Source organism: Pundamilia nyererei, unplaced genomic scaffold (genome assembly GCF_000239375.1).
Source record: "Pundamilia nyererei isolate P.nyererei 1_Seehausen unplaced genomic scaffold, PunNye1.0 scaffold00067, whole genome shotgun sequence".
NCBI classification, from domain to species: domain Eukaryota; kingdom Metazoa; phylum Chordata; class Actinopteri; order Cichliformes; family Cichlidae; genus Pundamilia; species Pundamilia nyererei.
In genome coordinates this window covers 851,594-869,298 of record NW_005187468.1, presented here as the reverse complement: position 1 = coordinate 869,298, position 17,705 = coordinate 851,594, and the positions used below count along the sequence as shown (strand labels likewise).

General features: G+C 38.3%; 1 protein-coding gene and 1 long non-coding RNA gene across 2 annotated transcripts in view; one reads left to right on the top strand and one right to left on the bottom strand.

Annotated features, from left to right (window-relative positions):
• Window positions 1–6,190, bottom strand: part of myom3 (myomesin 3) — a 68,851-nt gene extending 62,661 nt beyond the window's left edge. Inside the window, exons 1-2 of the mRNA XM_005736073.1 lie at window positions 6,039–6,190; window positions 3,246–3,372 (exon numbers count right to left, since the gene is read on the bottom strand). Coding sequence (XP_005736130.1) covers window positions 3,246–3,352 — 107 coding nt within the window. The 5' untranslated portion in view covers window positions 3,353–3,372; window positions 6,039–6,190. The remainder of the gene's footprint in view (window positions 1–3,245; window positions 3,373–6,038) is intronic.
• LOC102197963 (uncharacterized) overlaps window positions 1–17,699 on the top strand; it is a 38,598-nt gene extending 20,899 nt beyond the window's left edge. Inside the window, exons 2-3 of the long non-coding RNA XR_311814.2 lie at window positions 10,176–10,231; window positions 17,147–17,699. This is a non-coding gene — a long non-coding RNA (uncharacterized LOC102197963). The remainder of the gene's footprint in view (window positions 1–10,175; window positions 10,232–17,146) is intronic.
• The last annotated feature ends 6 nt before the right edge of the window (window positions 17,700–17,705 follow it).

The window sequence follows — 17,705 nt, the reverse complement described above, 5'->3', positions numbered from 1 at the left end:
AATAACTCACTACAGCAAGAGGGGTGCATGAAAATGAAGGCAAATTTGGCTTGAGAGTATGAGTATATGTTGACTTGTACCTGTGTGCCTGCTTTCATTTGTGTTCTGCCATAGTGTAAATGGATAGGCCTGCTGCATGTGAGTGTGGGCAGCCAAATGAAAAGAAACAAAAAAAGTTATAAAAAAAACCTTTTGAGAAAATTAAAATGAGGCAAATAACAATGAACCAGACTTGCAATCTAATCATTACACATGACATGTTTATAGTCGGTTAAAACTTTAACCTTTTAATTTAATTTTTTTGAAACTTTAGAGTTTAATAAACCACTGACAATTTTATTTATAAAATGTTCATTTCCATATATAGCTTTCATTTGTATCATATTTGCTACATCTTGAATTTGCTTTAAAATGGTTTTTAGGTTTTTCAGGAGAAAAAAAATCACATAGTTGTAAACGTCTCAAAAATAAAACTATATTTATCAAATATGATGGACTGGGTGTTCATGGGTTAGACTGAAAGTCAGCCTTGGACCTTGAGATTGTTTTTGGATGTTTGTGTAGCAGGTTAACTGAAAGCTATTCATTTCCTGCTTCAGGTAATTTTCATGCTAACCACAAAGTAGCTGAACTGATGCATCTGTACACACAGGTGTCTTAATTTATCCGTTAGCTCATCCCGCTGTTGTCTGCTTATCAGATGATCAAGAGTTTATGTTTAACTTTAGCCTTTAAAACCGGCTGTAGTACAATGTCAAAGGGACTTCTGGTAGAAAAGACTGAAATATAAAACTGTTTGCTTGTGTGCATGTGTTGAGGTCGTTCTTTGATTGAATGTGTCATTGAACCATGTAGTGAATCAGTACTAAAATGAAATTTACATAAAGGATACATTTGTTTTATAACAAAGATGCATACGGATGTCCTCTGTTATCAGTAAAGCTGCAAGGAGTCCTCATCTTAACAAGTTGCTCAATCTGTTAATCCTATATCCTGTTTATTTCTTTTTAATACTATACAGAAAGCTGCGTATGGTGCGAGACAGTTCCACCTTTTTCAAATATTAATCAGTTTGCTTCATCAATTTTAAAGCCTCAAGCTGCACTTTCCTATTATAGTGCAGTGAATTTTCTATTGTAATTTTTGTTTAAATTGTCTCTTTCATTTAAAAATAAACGTGCAATAAACAATACTGCACATAAAGTAAAACAGAACTAGTTATTTCTAGAGTTTTGCTTATGAAATTTGAGTTTGAACAGAAGTCTTCATGATATGACAACACAAACATTATGCTTATCAGTTTTCTGTTTTTGTATTCCCTCGAGCTGTTACTGTGAGAGTGATTACGGAGCTTCTTTTAAGCCACTTTTTAGACTCTGAGGTGTCCCAGAGTTAAGAGGAGTTTAACTTAGATCCTGTATAGTAAACAAAAGTACTGTAAAGTAGCTAGTGCTGGCCTTCATAACTGCTTTCGGTCTTTGTGTCATAGAGTGAACAAGGTACTGGAAACATTCCTCTGAGATTTGGCTTGACATGATAGCGTCACACCAAAGCTGCTCTACTGGATTAAGATCTGATGACTGCGGAGGCCATTTGAGCACAGTGAGCTCATTGTCATGATCAAGAAACCGGTTTGAGATGGTCTGGGCTTTGTGACGTGGCATCTTATCCTGCTCTAAGCAGCCATCCAAAAATGTACACTGTGGTTATAAAGAGATAACTGTGGTAAACACTAACACATTGTTTAGTATTTAAACAATGTGTACAAAAACACCTCTGCAACCAACCCCACCCTGAATATTTCCTCTTTTTTAAATCGTTCACTGCAAACTGTAGAGATGGTTGTGTGGGAACATCCCAAGTAGATCAGCAGTTTCTAAAATCTAAAATGGGACGATCATGGCTCAAGAGTTGGCAGTTCGTCTTGTAATCGGAAGGCTGCCGGTTCGAGCCCCGGCTCGGACAGTCCCGGTCATTATGTCCTTGGGCAAAACACTTCACTCGTTACCTACTGGTGGTGGTCAGAGGGCCCGGTGGCGCCAGTGTCTAGCAGCCTCGCCTCTGTCAGTGCACCCCAGGGCAGCTGTGACTACAATGTAGCTTGCCATCACCAGTATGATCTGTGAATGGGTGAATGAAAGCACTTTGGCGTCCTTAGGGACTAAGTAAAGCGCTATACAAATACAGGCCATTTACCAATACTCAGATCAGCCTTTCTGGCATCAACAATCACGCCACATTCAGAGTTACTTACATCATCTTTCTTCCACATTATAATCTTTTGTTTGACTTTCACCAGGTCTTGACCATGTTTCCAGGCCTAAATCCAGCGAGTTGCGTCCATATGATATTTGCAATAATAATCAGTTGAACAGATGCATCTAATGAAGTGAATTTCATGTGTATGCAGAACTTATTGATCACTGATGACAGTAAATCCATGTAAAGGCCACATGTTTGAGTGTGTTTAGTTCATTATATTGATAAGTAGTGGTTTTTAAATGAAAGGGTAAAAGATTATTCCTCCTTATCTGTGCTGTTAGCAAACCCCATGAAAAGACAAAACCCACTCTTGATTATAATGTTTTGACCTCACTAAGCCTGTATTTTCTATTTAAGTAATAAAAATGGAAAATAAATCATATGAAATTATGCACAGAGCAATGCTAAAAGAAACAGTTACTGAACAGTCAAATAATCACCAGAATCAGACCTGTTTTGGTGAGAGCCGTTGTTTCTGATTTTTTTTTTTTTTCCTTGGGGGACGAGGTGTCGATGTTCCCTAAACACCTTAGGCAACTAGTTGTTTTAGAAGTGTAACAGAAAGTGATTTCTAGCAAAATTATCAGAAGTTCTGATCTGACAGACTTCAAGCGTAACACTGCATTTTTGTGAGCCCCCAGCAATACACCTGCCAAGTTTGAAGTAAATCGAAAGAATAGTTGCAGAGAAAAGCGGAGAACACATACCACACATAACACGATATAAAGAGGTTCCTGTGTTTATTAGCGAGATGAAGGAACATGCCACTTAGTGTAGCTTGTTGAGATTTTTATAGGTTTTGGGCAACAAAGAAAGCCTTTGGCAGAAAAGAATAAATTGGATCTGATGTCAAAGATAATACCTTAGTTCCTCTTTGGTTGTGGCATTTCCCGAATTTTGTTAAAATGAAGATAAATATTATCAAATTAATTCATTATAAATGGCATGCAGTGATGTTGCTATCACTGTGTGTCTGTTTGCACCTTGACGTGAAGGTCCTCTTCTTGATCTGGGAGGACAGCTGCATGCTGTGAGACATCTGGGACGACTGCTCCTCCTGCTCTCGATGCATCACCATCCTGGTTTCCATGGTAACCCCCCAACCGGCACCTGGGAGGGGAGGGGAAGCTACGAGTGAGCATGCAGAGGTGTGTAGGAGGCAATGTGATTGTCAATAGGAGTCAGTCGAGCACTAAAGGCACTGTAGCCTTAGCCATGAGGGTATCTGTATTAGTAATCAGCAACCTGAAGCTGGGTTTGAAATTGAGTTCAGATTAGTTGCACGATTATGCATATGTTTACAATGAACACCTTTACCTGTGTGCTTTAAGCTTTTCAAAAGCAATAGATTTATAATGGGAATAATCAGCCCTAAGTTTTAATTGTATATAGAATATTTGTCGTAGTGCTTAAATCTCTTATGATATTATATTGAAGTGACTACAAACAACGAACAAGGTGAAAATAATAATAATTATATTTCTAAATCTACAGCAATCAAAAGAGGTTATCAAACACCCAATACTACTTCGATAAAGGGGTTTCAATCCAATATGTCAATGATACACTTCAGAGAGGAAAGGAAACTGTTCAGAATCCATTTAATACATCAAAACCGATTAAACATTTTAATATGTAGCTTTACAAAAAGATTTGAAATACTGCTGGAACTACTTTTTTTTCATTAAGCTGCTGATTATCATAGGCTCTTGTCGTACAGGTCTAGAGACTGAATGGCGACTGTCTAGCAACCTGTGGTTGCTACGGAGAAACATATATTCCCCAACCAGCTGGCAAGTGGTTGCTGGAGGTTTTTTACTGTTGCTAGGTGACATTGCTTTCAAAGAGATAAACTGTGCTGAAGAAGTCGCTGACTTGTCTGCAGACATTCACCAGCTACTCACTAAGTGGTTGTTACCCTTGTAATGCAAACTGCAAACGAAGACTGTTTGCCTTTTGAAATGTTTTGTGACACAACTTTTACTTTGAAGGTGAACGTTCTCTATTTTCTTGTTTTTGGCCACACTTTTTTGTAATTTCACTACAGCTCTGAGGTTAGTTTGCAGGTTCTTGTGTCAGGGTTCCTGGGTCGATGACCCAGCGTTTTCAGTTTTGAATTTTGCCACTGTTTAGTTTTCACATTTTATGTTTTACGTTTGCCCCGGTCTGTGTCCATTATGTTCTGTTCCACTTCCTGTGTGTGATTAGTCAGATTCAGTTCAGCTGTGTTCTCACCTGTCTCTCATCATCATCACTCCTGTGCATTTAAGTCCTTACTTTCCTCCAGTTCATTGTCTTGTCATTGCTGCCGACAATTCTGCATGTGTGTTTTTCCAGTTCAGTTAGCCAGCCAGCCAGCCATTCAGTCAGTTTCAGTCTGTTATATTCCGTTCATCCTGCCTTTGTAATAAACACTGTCCTTATCCTTCATAAATCCTACGTTTGGGTCCTCTCTTCCTTCTCTCCACACTGCGAAGCCCTGACATCTTGCAGACAAGTTAGTACCTTTTATGCAAACTGCAGTTGACCATGGAGATCTGCTAGCAAGAGGTTTTCTTGGTGCTCCACCCAATTTGGTAACGTCCAAAATCACTTGCAAACCGGCCAGGGAATGATCATTTTCCCCCAGCGACTGGGGTTTCTACTGGGCCTCTAACTGGAAATTGAAGCTTTAGTTATTGGGTTAACCTATAAATTGGTAAAATAGAAAAGAAAGCTAAAGAAAAGTGAAAACCTACAATTTTTTTGTGTGTTGTTCACTGTCCAGCCTACTGTGTTGTGACATGTTGAAATGGTGTGTTATAGTGAATCACCCCCTTTTTTTCAGCAACTGAGCCTCAGTTGGCCATGGTGTTGCACACACCCTGTCCATCATTAATCATGTGTTTGCTCTGGGGAGGTGAGTGCAGAACGCACCCAACAAACAGAATCAGGTCGTGCCTGAATGATAGCTTCATTCACCCATTCCCAATAGCAGCCACCTGTGTTAGCAATATAAACAAGCGCAGTGTGTTATTTCTTCTCATCTCCTTCAATTGCATTGTGGAAGAGGTTTGGGGAACAGGCTAATATGCTTGCAGGTCAGCTGATTCCCTTGCTGCTTTACTTTATTTTATTTTATTTTTTATGCGTCTCACTGCTGCCCAAGGGGAGAGGTTTGTTTGAACACAGAGGATAGTAGGTCAACCTCTAGCACATTGGAATTGATCAATCTCCATGGGGAAAGCCTGGATCCCCAGGCCCCTGGAGGGAAAGCAGATAAAGCAAAGTGGCTCTATTTCTATGCACCGTGCAATTTTTTTTAAAGTCTCTGGAGTAATGTGAGAGCTCATTTTCTAGGTCTGATGTTAATAATAAAAATCTATCAACCTGAGACAAAACAAGGTAAATGATTCACTGTTTTAAACATTGACGGGAAAGAAATTATACAAATACATCAGGAGCTTGACTTGTGGTCTCCCAGGAGAGTAATTAAAAAGCTACATCCACTAAGGCCATCAAAAGACAAGACAATTAAGAAGTTCAGCTAGCAGAAGAAGTGAGCAAACATTTTCAAGAGAAACAAGAAGAGAAGGGAAACCTTTTTGACAAAGCAAAAACACTAGCAATTAGCTGCTATATGCAAATGTACTGTAGAGGTACAGTGCATGCATTTTACCCAGGCTTAGTATTATTAGGTACTCTAATTCCTCAGCAACTGATGAACAGCAAAAAAGTCTTGCTTGCTATTTGTGTTAGATCTAGCTAGTGGCTGAGGAAATGGAAATCCCACTCACAGTTTCTCTTGTTGCCAAAGATCTGTAGGACGAATATATTCCACTTCCTTTTGTCTCCCTGTCTCACTCCTTGAAGATGCTTTTCAGTCTTAGTGTCTCACCTCTCTTTATTGCCTTTGACCGTCTGTCTGTCTTCATCTACTGTACCTCACTCTCTCTATGTCTCTTGAGTAATCAGGGTGACCCTGAACTCTGTCCTTCACTGCCAAGTATGTCGACAACACAATGCTGTCTCATTCTTAAGTTGGTAAATATAGACCAATGACACCCCTGTGTATACTGAAACGTGTGTACACACACACACACACACACACACACACACACACACACACACACACACACACACACACTGCCAGATCGATTTAGAAAGATCTTTGTGTACAAGCAGCTAAAAGATGAGACAGTAGCTCCCTGTACAATGAAACCCCAACAGCTGAAAGTAACAGCTGGAACGGCCTCAGGAGAACAACTGGCTGTGGTAATACTACAAACTGCCACTAAAAGAAATATATATTTATTTCAGCCCTCTCAGCACTGTTCCACTTGGGTACAAATGTTAGAAAATTAAAGGCTAAAGCACTGGGGAGGTAGATGCCCGTGGTGAGAGAAGGAAGATCCAAAGAGAACGGGAGAAAGCGAGGAAGAAAGAAATGATAGTTGAAGACAAAAGCAAAAAACAATAAGTAGTATTTGAAAAGGAAACAATCTGTCACATTAACAGTATGACCAGTTAGTCTGTTTTTAAAAGAAAGCAGTTGGTATAATGCAGGCTTCCTGTGTGATTGCTCGTGAATACAGAGCAAAATCTTTCTACTGTTAAAAGGATTGCAATGACTTTTGGTTCAGAAAATGATGATGATGATGCCCACAGGATGAACCCTAATAATTGTCACCAGCATTTCATAATTCACACACATCCTCAATAGCTTAGCATAAACGGCAGTAACATTTATGGCCCACTGATGATTAATGTACTAGAGTAGCTTCACTTATACTTTCTAGCCCCTCAGTTTGCAATCTGTTTAAAGTAAAATGTTTTAAATCAGCTTTCCTCTGATTGGCTACCCAGTCAGTGTTCACAGAGATGACCATATTAGTGGTATCTGCTTGCAATGACATCAGACAGGGCCAAGAGTTGAAAAAAAAAAGTTTGAAACTTAACCAAAGCAGTCCGAATCCTGAACTTTTGGCTCACAGGAATACTTGTACATATAGTCACCTTATCTGTGGGTGTATGTGTACTTTTAATCTCCTTTTAGTCTTTTGTTTTGCTACTTGGAGAATGATAACACGTTCAAGGACGAAACTAATTTGAAACCTGTTACACAGGATTGTGTTTTTGTGGCTGGCTTTAGTAATTAGTTCAGTAAACACTGGATGTCATAGTTTCAAACTTTCCAGAAGTTTCCTTTCATGATTTGACTTCGAGTTGATCCTCTGCAGCACGACTTTTTTTCACATTCTTTCCTGCCTTTCGTTTGTTGTCTTGGCCACTGTTTCGTCTCATTAAATATGGCACTGTATTCCCAAGAGTTTATTGGAACTGTGTCTATTCATGTTGCTCTCAAAACTTTTTATCTCTGGAAACATAAACTTGACTGAAATCCACTTTTTGGACATTAAATCTGCAAACAATTTAAAGGAAATTGACATTTTACTATAAGTGGTACAAGATTTTCTTGTGTCTAGTGGTCATTTGACTCACAGAGACTCAAAGCATTCATCGTTTAAGGCCATAGCAGTGTATAAAAGGTTGAGGAGTTATTTATAAGCTTTTAGTTGCCACACCTGCCTCTGGAATATCAGTGCACAATACAAGCTCAGGTTGCCAGGCTTTCTTTTCTCATACATACATGAGCAGTGACTGTCTGACTAAGAATAACTGCTGAGACAAAGCAGCTGAGGGCCATCTTTATTAGTTCCTCTTTCTCTGAAGGAGTCCTCAGCTTTAAGGTTCACCAGGACCATCTAATGTCAGTGCCGTCTTATATTTTTACCATAACTGCAGAACAAAGAAGAGGCCTTTAACGTGTTTTCTTGGATCCTCAGAGAGGCATGAATGATTTAGCACGTTTGTTACAAAATTGCTGAAGTGCTGTCATGCTCAAAAGCTCGATGGGAGCAGCTTCTGTCTGTTTAGTGCCTAATTTATTTAGGCCACGTATGCAGATCAGTTTGTTTGCATACAGTACAGTCAATTACATTCAATTACTACACGTGCCAGGTTAAACATGTACGGGAAGCCAAGAGGAAATAAATGTTTGCAGCACTTTCAGAATGACTTATGTGTTATTAATCATTAATGCTTATTCACAATTCATGCTTGGACTATACTTTTACTTCTTTGAAGTACGAATAAAAGCCCAAATTCCGGGGGGGGGGTGCTCATGGAAATCATATCATTTCATCTGAAGCTCACAAAGCGAGAGGTTGACGAGAACTGTTATATCCAAGCTGTTTCTTCTGACTGGTCCAGAATATTTTATATGAATCAGTGGTGGCAAAAGGAAAATTAGGAGAAGCTGTATTAACTGATTTAAAGACAATAATTGATAAGAACCTACAATAAGAGCGAAAACTCAAACAACTTCCCAACAACTGACAACCTGAACGCAACAATAGATTAAAATAACCCAAATTTCTTGACTTATCTGATCACAGTAGAAGACTTGGAGAGAATAAGATACTAGGCATGACACTTGTGAAATGCCTTGAAACTGCAGACTCCTTGCTCTCTACTGCTGCTAAAAAAGTTACTGCAAGCACCAACTAACAGAGAATACAACTAAATAGATCAGCTTCTTGTCACAGATACATGATCCATCTTGAGTCCTCTAAGAAGGATGTGATACTCGGCTTGGTGGTGAGTCATCGGCCTTTGTCAACAGGTACCTCATCACAAGCAGTCACTTTACAGGTGTGCAGTTGACATTAAAATAAAAGGTGGATGTGGTTTGTGTGACTGAATCACAATGTTGTCTCTAGTTATTATTAGGCAGTGTTTTCAGTTGGACTTGGGAACTTTTTTGAGTAAGACTCTAAAACCTCATATCAGAGAAAGTTCTAGCATACGCCAATCTTGGAGGCCAGGTATTTCTTTCCTTATTTTGCAGTTCATGCTTAAAGTAAATCTGGCGTGACCTGAGCCAGAGGCAAGAATATGAAAGGATACGAGACATTTCCTGCATGGCATTACATTTTTTCATGTGGGGTTGTTCATGTTTTGATAAGCAACAATGTCATGTTATTATTTTCTGATAACATATGATGAATTACTCTGTTTTTAATGCATTTAATCTCATTTAACTGAATATCTCCATCGTCATGTGATACCATCAGTTTGTGTCATCATATTTACCTTTTGCGCCCTTGAGCAAATAGCATAGTATGCTGGGCTTAGTAATGAGAAGTTTACACACCATGCTGACAAGAGGCAAAGTGCAAAAATGCACGACACTGTTAGGTTCAGACTGAATGTTCTTCCCAGTGCTCAAAATTAATTTGGTATCAGTTTCAAGACTTTAGTGAGTGTTGTTCCACTGGGAAACTAAATATTACTAAACTTTCTTTGCTATCTTCTCCCCCAGTGGTGATCAGGCCCAGAATAGAACTTAATGGACACCAAAGTCTGCAGGATGATCCATCATTTCCTGGCCTGCCTTGACAGCTGTTTCCATGCCTTTTTCTAATCAAGGGCCCATTACGAGATCATTAGAATGCAAGAGAGGAAAGGAAGGGGGCGAAGTGATTGGTTCCAATTACATGCAGACTTCTATTTATTAAATGACATGGTCTTGACGAGACGTAGGTGCCCTCTACAAGGGGATGGCAGGAAAAAGGACGCCAGTTGTTGTCAGTCATGTTGTTGTTGGATGTATCTTTACTTTTAAAAAGGCTTGTCACCACAGAGCCAAAAGATGATCGTCTCCCCTTTATATTTACTAGTTGGCATTAAGTAGGTAGTTTATTAATGCTAAATAAAGCTTGTTTAGCTTTTAGCTCTTCTGAATTGCCACCCAGATCTAATAAAGAGGTCTGCAGGTCTGCTTTAGCTGATTGGTGAAGCAGTTTAGTGTATGAAAAGCTGAGAGAGAGATTAATGACGGCGTATCACCTTCCTTTACTGCCTCTCAACAGACTGACAACTTACAAGAGCTGACTGATGATCGGTGCTTTCAAGTTGGTGTTAAATGGTAAGTGGACTTTTGAAATTTTCAGGTATCTGTACTTTGCTCAAGTATTTCTTTTTTTCTTTTTTTTTTCTCAACTTTTTACTTTTACTTCCTACATAAAAAAACAGTACTTTTTACTCCTTACATTTTCATACTTTAGGTTTGTCTATAGTGTTTATGTTCGGGAGTTAAAGTGGGCAGGAAGCTCCTGGTGACTGTAGGACGTGCTTGAAGTACTTTAGCATTTAGCTAGCTCCACAGAAGAGGAGTGAGCATGAAGCTAGTAACAATTTTAAGTAGCAGGTAATTTCAATTTCAACGTTTCTATCAGCTTAACAAACATCAGCAAACACACAAACTGTTTGTGTGCAGTTTGTTGCTGAGTGTGCTGCTAGCTGAAGGTCCAGCTGCTGTGAGACAGCTGTAGGAAGACAGACACACAGGGGAGGAAGTAGAGAGGTTATATTTAAAGGTAAGAGCTGCTTTTTAAAATGCAAATGGTCAGAGTTGGGTTTACATCAAATGCAGAGATGAATTTGCATTGAAGCGGATGAGCCTTAGATTAATTTACTGAATTGCAGCTTCATACGGTCTTAGTGTAAAGACAGTATAAACAGTATAGTGTCAGAATAGGGGATGGACATCAGACATCATAGCTTTTAAAACTGTTGACATCGTTTTGAATTCAGTTGTGTAAATCTAATATTAGTATAGCACAAGGTTCATTTACCTTTGTATAAAAATTATTAATAGGATTCTCCTTCAAGGAGCTACTCTTACTTTCTTACTTTGATTACATTTCAGAGCCTGTACTTTTTCACTTTTACTTGAGTAAAAACATACGTCAACTTTTAATGGAGTATTTTTAACTCAGGTGTCTGTACTTCTACTTAAGTAAAGAAAGTCTGTACTTTTGCTACCTCTGTTCTTTTCTACTCTACCTGAGCACTCAAAGCACTTTTTAAGCCTAATCTACGTATTACTATTCTTATGACTCACAAGAACTCATATTTTACAAGAATTAAGTTAGCAATTTACTCTGACATAGGGAAATTAATCAGTGTTGTATTCTTCTTGTATAATCTTTTCTTAAACATCAGATTTTGTCTTTGATGTTTAAGGAACGTAAATAACTGATTTAGCTAATAAACAAATGAGCTCTGTGTGAGTAGAGTTTAAAGTTATATTAATCAAAAATACTAATAGAAAAGTGTCTTTATCCAGTAACACAATCCTATCACTGCATATATATATATAGAAATAACAAATGGTATACAGTGTACATTATAAAAGTACAGGTCATCGAGAATCAATACATAATCGGCAACTGATCAATTCAGGCAAAAACAAAACATCCAGTCACTAGGGAACAAACTGTATTCCCTCACCAGTTGGTAAGTGCCTGCTGGAGTTCAATGGCTTTCCTTAGATGGTTCCACACCAGAAACCACCTTGTGATTACTTTGGTCACTAGCAAACTGATGTGGTTATTCATAGTGTGCCTTTAAGATACCATAAAGTCTGTAAACAGTTGCCCAATGGTTGGCAAGCTGTGGTGAAACTTGAAAAAGTGCAGCGCAAAAAGGTAAACGGGGAATATTTGCCTTCAGAGTAAATGTTGTGCCTTACTGCTGCAACCGAGAAATGTTACCAAAAAAAAGTACATCTTTTAGTTTGAGGGCAAAACTTTTCCATTTATGGTTTAAGTTGGCTTCTTCCATGCTAACTATTGGCGAGTGCAGCCATCTACTTGCATGCAAAGTTTTTTGGTGCAGCACAGTATACCTCTCTCATCCAATTTCACCTAATAACTGCCACAACTCATTTTTCTCTAACAATCTGTGGTTGCATGGTATGTCTGATAACCACTCGCTGGCATGCTTACTGGTCTCTAGGCCTCTGTAACTTAGGCCCAATGCAAAATGGCAAAGATCAATTTAATTCAGCTAAATGGACTTTTATTTGGGTTCAAAGAGCTTCACAGGCATAAAAAAATCACTTATTAAAGCAGAAATTTATACAAACATAAAAACCATCAGAAATACATACCTACAGAAGCGCACACGTAGACATGTAAATAATATATAGTCAAACATAAAATCATGTCAAGCACAGAAAAATATGAAAACCATCTTGGAAGAAACAAAAGCAGAAGGTCAATATGATATTGATGAAAAATATATCGATAAGCCCTGCATCTACCAGACTTTTAAATGTGGCTGAACCCAGTTGCTATAGCTGTTGTTATTAATTGTATGGACTGTTTAAATGCCAGATTAAAAGTTTCTTGTTTCAGAGTTTGGGGCTATACTTTAGGAAGGCTGCATCCCCAATCCCCAAGAATATCAAGCTATTTATAGCATTATCTTTGTTAAACATCTTGTTTCCCCTCATTCATTTTCATACTATTAACACACATTGCTTTATGTCTTATATCTGTAAGTAACTGGCAAGTCATACACACTCTCTTGTGTAAAAAGACAAACTATTTTGCAGTCTTTTATTAGCTGAAAGTTTACTTTCTCTCTCTATTATCTTATGAGGATAATGAGAACCTTTAATGAAGGACCTTGAAGATCAGAGTACAGAGTTATTAGCTATGAGGCATGGATGCATTTCAATAGACCCAATTAACTCTCTGCACCTTATCAGAAAAGACATAATTAGAAAACAGATGGCTGCATCTGAGATTGGAGGGATGTTGTTGATAGTTTTATGACGAGACCCCCAAACCTATAGCTGTTATGTACGGAGCCCTGCAGGGGACATGGGAGAAAAAATTAAGACTGACTTATGCTAGATCTCGCAAAACAAACTCGGGATCTCGCAAAACTTTTGCGAGATCTTGCAAAAGTTGAATTCCAACAATAGCGGCAGCTACTTAGTTGTAATATTACTCTTTCTGGGTCACAAAATACACTTTTAAGATATTTTGAGGCGTGAATGTAGTTGTGTAAACGTCAGATACCTGCTCGGTTTACAAGACATCACATATTTGCAAAAGTGCTCCGACGTTTTCGGAGATCTGACACCCACCATCTCGAAGCTAACGGGAGGTCGAGACCAACTACAGCCGGGAGGAACACCGCTTTCCCGGCACATCGTGCCTCGACCTCCCGGTCGGCTTCGAGCTGGCGGCCTCCGAAGAATGCAGCTAAAACTTTTGTGAGATCTCCCGAGTTTGTTTTGCGAGATCTCGCAAAAGTTTGTCTTCATTTTTTTTTCTCCCATGTCCCCTGCGGGGCTCCGTAGTTATGTTCTCTGAACATCTTCAAATATATTTTCTTCAAATAAGTTTTTCCTCTTTTTGTTGTATCTCTCCAAACTAGAATTTTGCATTGCTTGGTTATACAAAAGATAAATTAGCTGAACATGACCCAAAATAACACTCATAAAGACTGCTTTGCAAACGAAATATCACAGGAGCTATTAAATATTGAGATCTCTATTAAATACTTCAACAAGGATGTTTAAGGTCATAAATTGAGCATTTTTTGAAAAAAAAATTTTTTAACGCTAAGCTAAGCATTATCGTAACTGTGAAGGCGGGTGGGGCAGCATGAACACCAAGTTTGTGAATGCAATAACTAAGAGACAACACAGGATTTTGAAACAAATACCATCGATGAAACTACTAAAGATTTTGGGTGCGTTTGAATCCCAGTGACCTTGAGGTCAAATTTTTTTTTAAATGTTATGAACATGATAGCTCAAGAACGAGGGGAAGTAGGACTTTCAAATTCATGCTATAGGTGCATTTACTACAAATCTCAGTCAAGTTGCAATCCCAGTAACCTGGACATCAATGTCAGAGGTCAACGTTTCAGAAAATCCCTAGGATTTTCAAATTTAAACCATACAGTAGGTGCTTTTGTTAGGAGGCTGAGGGGGAGCACTGGCATTTTTTTTAGAATTAACAATATTGTAATTTATATGAAAAACAATAAGAAAAGAATTGTAATCAAGGTGTTTGTTTCTGTAAATAAATACAATCAGCCTTTGAGTTTTCTGGCAATAATTGAAATGGGCAGTTATTTATGCAACTGTCTAACATGGTTGCCTGCGTGTTGTCTTAACTTAAGTGGCCCAGGTAGTCAGTCTGTCAGTATACTCATTGATCCAGGGGAGGCACACTCCCTCAACACTGTCTGACACTCAGTGGGTGCAGAAGCATTGGGTTCATCCAAACTGCTATTCCCCATTGCAGGTTCTTTTATAGCTGTAAGACTCGAGGGTTTGCCCTGAGATCTCCTATTCAATCTTGTCAAGGCTTGAAAGTGGAGAAAGACGGCTTTCTGACAGACAAACTACTGCTTGTTACTGCTCCTAGTTTCTTCTGTACATCTGTCCAAAGAGGAGCCAGATGGGAAGATGTGGGGCATGAGCTTGAAAGCTTGACAATATGCTCTATGACATGACTTTCTAAACACAACAGATAGAAAAACCCTAATTTCTCAAAGACTTTTTGAAACACCACGGCTACAGTTTAAAATCCTCTTGTTTGCTTTCCTCACTTCCTCACTTCTCCACAACACGGTTTGTTCTCATGTAGGTTGTTGTCCTACTTTCCTTCCTTTTTCTTTTCTGGGTGTTACCCAGTTTCTTTGTCTCTCGACTACCCACTTACTCTTACACACAAGATCCTTTCACATACATTTCATTGTTGTCGCTCTACTTTAGTTTCTTTCTTTCTTTCTTTCTTTCTTTTTTAATTTTGTTGGAGCAATCTGTTACTCCACTTATTAATCAACCAAAGAAACGGAAAGAGTTTTGAAATATTTGCAAGCCTTGCTCACCTTTGTACGCCCTAACTGGAAAACTGCGATTGTTTTTAATTATTTGTTCCCTATGTAACAACATCCCTAAGGAAATTATGTAAATTTGTAAACCTGAACCTTACTTAGAGTTTCAATCTAAATTATCTGACTTTTGATCTAATTTAGTGCTCAGTTCAGATAACATATTCATAGTACGTGATTTTAAGATCCATGTAAATGCTGAAAACACTCAACACTGCATTTAATCTATTATTAGACTCAGTTGGCTTCTCTCAAAATGTAAATGAGCTCACCCACCACTTTAAATAAGCCCTGGATTTTTTTCTGAAACTGAACATTTAGCAGTATTACCTGAAAACCCTCTTTTGTCTGATCATTTCTTAATAACACAGCAGTGGGGAATAAATCTCATTGCAGTAGACGTCTTACTGAAAGTGCTGTAACTAATGTATGTAATTCCTTCACTTTTATCTTCAATGCCGTGTGCCAGTAGAGTGCAGAGCAGCTACCTAAACTCTACTCGCACAGAGGTCAATTATCTTGTTAACAGTGTTAAATCATCACTTCATACAACTCTGGATACTGTGGTTTCTCTGAAAAAGAAAGCCTTAAATCAGAAGACCCTTAAAGCAGAGAACCTTTAGTCTGGAGAGGAAATAGCATCGCACTAATGTAAAATATCTTTGTTAGCCTGGAAAAAGAATGTGTTGGCCTATATAAAGCCCTATGTAAAGCTAGGACTTACTGTTCATTAGTGTTTGGATGGAAATTGGAACAACCTCAGGTTTTCAGCACTGTAGCCAGTCAGCAAGGCTGACAAAGAGTCAAAACTCTGTTGACCCAAGCATTCCTTTAAAGCGAACTAGTAATGACTTCATGAATCTCTTTTCCCAAATAAAAATTAATCCAGAACATAAAAAAATATTCATAATGAGCAAGCAACTTTGAATACTACAGATATTTATTAAGGCTCTCCGATTGATCTTTCTGAGTTAACTTTAGTAATCACTTTCAGCAGCTAGATTCTATTCTGACAAGACTGCGCAGCGTAGCCCTACCATTAATTAACACTTTGATCTTGAATATCATCAATCTATCTCTAAACGCCATAAGTCTTTAAGGTTGTGGTAATGAAATCATTACTTAACAAGGCATTGCTTAACCTAGATTTCTTAGCTAATTCTTAGCTAATTTCAAAAGTTCTTGAAAGCATAGTTGTAAAATATTTATAGTAGTATAGTAGTCATATTTACTCCTCTGCAGATTTGAATAATATCTATCTAGTAGATTACAGTTTGTTCATGCAAATGGGGAGAATTCCTTACACATTAAGGTTAATTATGGATGCTTCAGTTAAGCTTCTCTTGCTTGGGTCTCTGTTAAATCCAGAATCAAATTAAAAATCCTTTCCCTCACATACTAGGTTTTGAAATCTAATCATCCATCTAATTTTAAAGACCTCGTGGTACCATATCACCCCAGTAGAGCACTTTGCTCTCAGACTGCTGGCTTGCTTGTGATTCCCAGGACGATTAATAGTAGAGGGGGGTAGAGCATTCAGCTTTCAGGCCTCTCTTCTGAGGAACCAGCTTCCAGTTTAGCTTCAGGAGAAAGACACTCTTTACTTTTAAGATTAGGCTATACCTTACATTTTTGATAAATCTTATAGTAAGGGCTTGATTAAGTGAGCCTGAACTCTCCCTTAGTTTTGCCTGGGTCAAAACTAAGGGGGCTGCTATGATGCATTGATCATTTCTTCGTCGCTACCTCTTTTAACTCTTTGTGTTTATACACCACACTGCATTTAATCATTAGTAGTTATTAAACTCTCTTCCATAGCATGTTTTTGTCCTGTCTCCCTTCCCTAAACACAAACCAATCATGGCAGATAGCCGCTCCTGCTTGATGCTTTTTCTGCTGGAGTTTTCTTCCTGTTAAAACACTACACTGTCGCGAAGTGCTTGCACATAGAGGGTCATCTGATTGTTGGGGTTTTTTTTGTATTATTGTAGTGTCTTTATCTTACAATATAAATCACTTTGAGGGACTATTATTGTGATTGGTGCTATATAAATAAAACTGAATAAAATTGAACTGCTTTTCAGCTCCAGCACTCTACTAATGTTAAACAATATCTACTTTTCCCTTTATGTTTCAGACCTATTCTCTCTTCAAGAACTGATGAACCCATTCATTTATATGTAAAGGGCAGAGCAGGAGCCCCATGTTCATTCAGACGCTTGTATTTGGATGAAGAGAGTTGCAGAACACCCAAGGGCTGTGAACTCTATTGCACAAAATATTTTGTGTCTACTTTTTTGTACAGAACAGCGAAGCAAAATTGAACCTTAGCTATCAGCATCATCCACTAATGCAGGAGTTATATTGTTCCTTTAAAAATAAAGTAAAACACAGTACTAGTTTTATAAAAGATACAAGATAAACAAAAAAGCCCTCATGGGGAAGCTGTCTGGACAACCTGGCATTATCTTTGACTTTTAAAACCAATAATCTGCTCCACAATCTGTCACATTAGACAGTATCACTTCTTTGTTTCCATGTAGCTGTCTAGGTGCTTTACTTCTGTGTCACACATTTCCAGGAGCTTTGGATTTCAAGTAATTTCTACCAGGCAGCATGGTCATAAATCTAAGCTTCTGACATGTTCATAATGTAAGTTTGTGACGATATCGTGTCTCAGGATGTATTGATTTAAT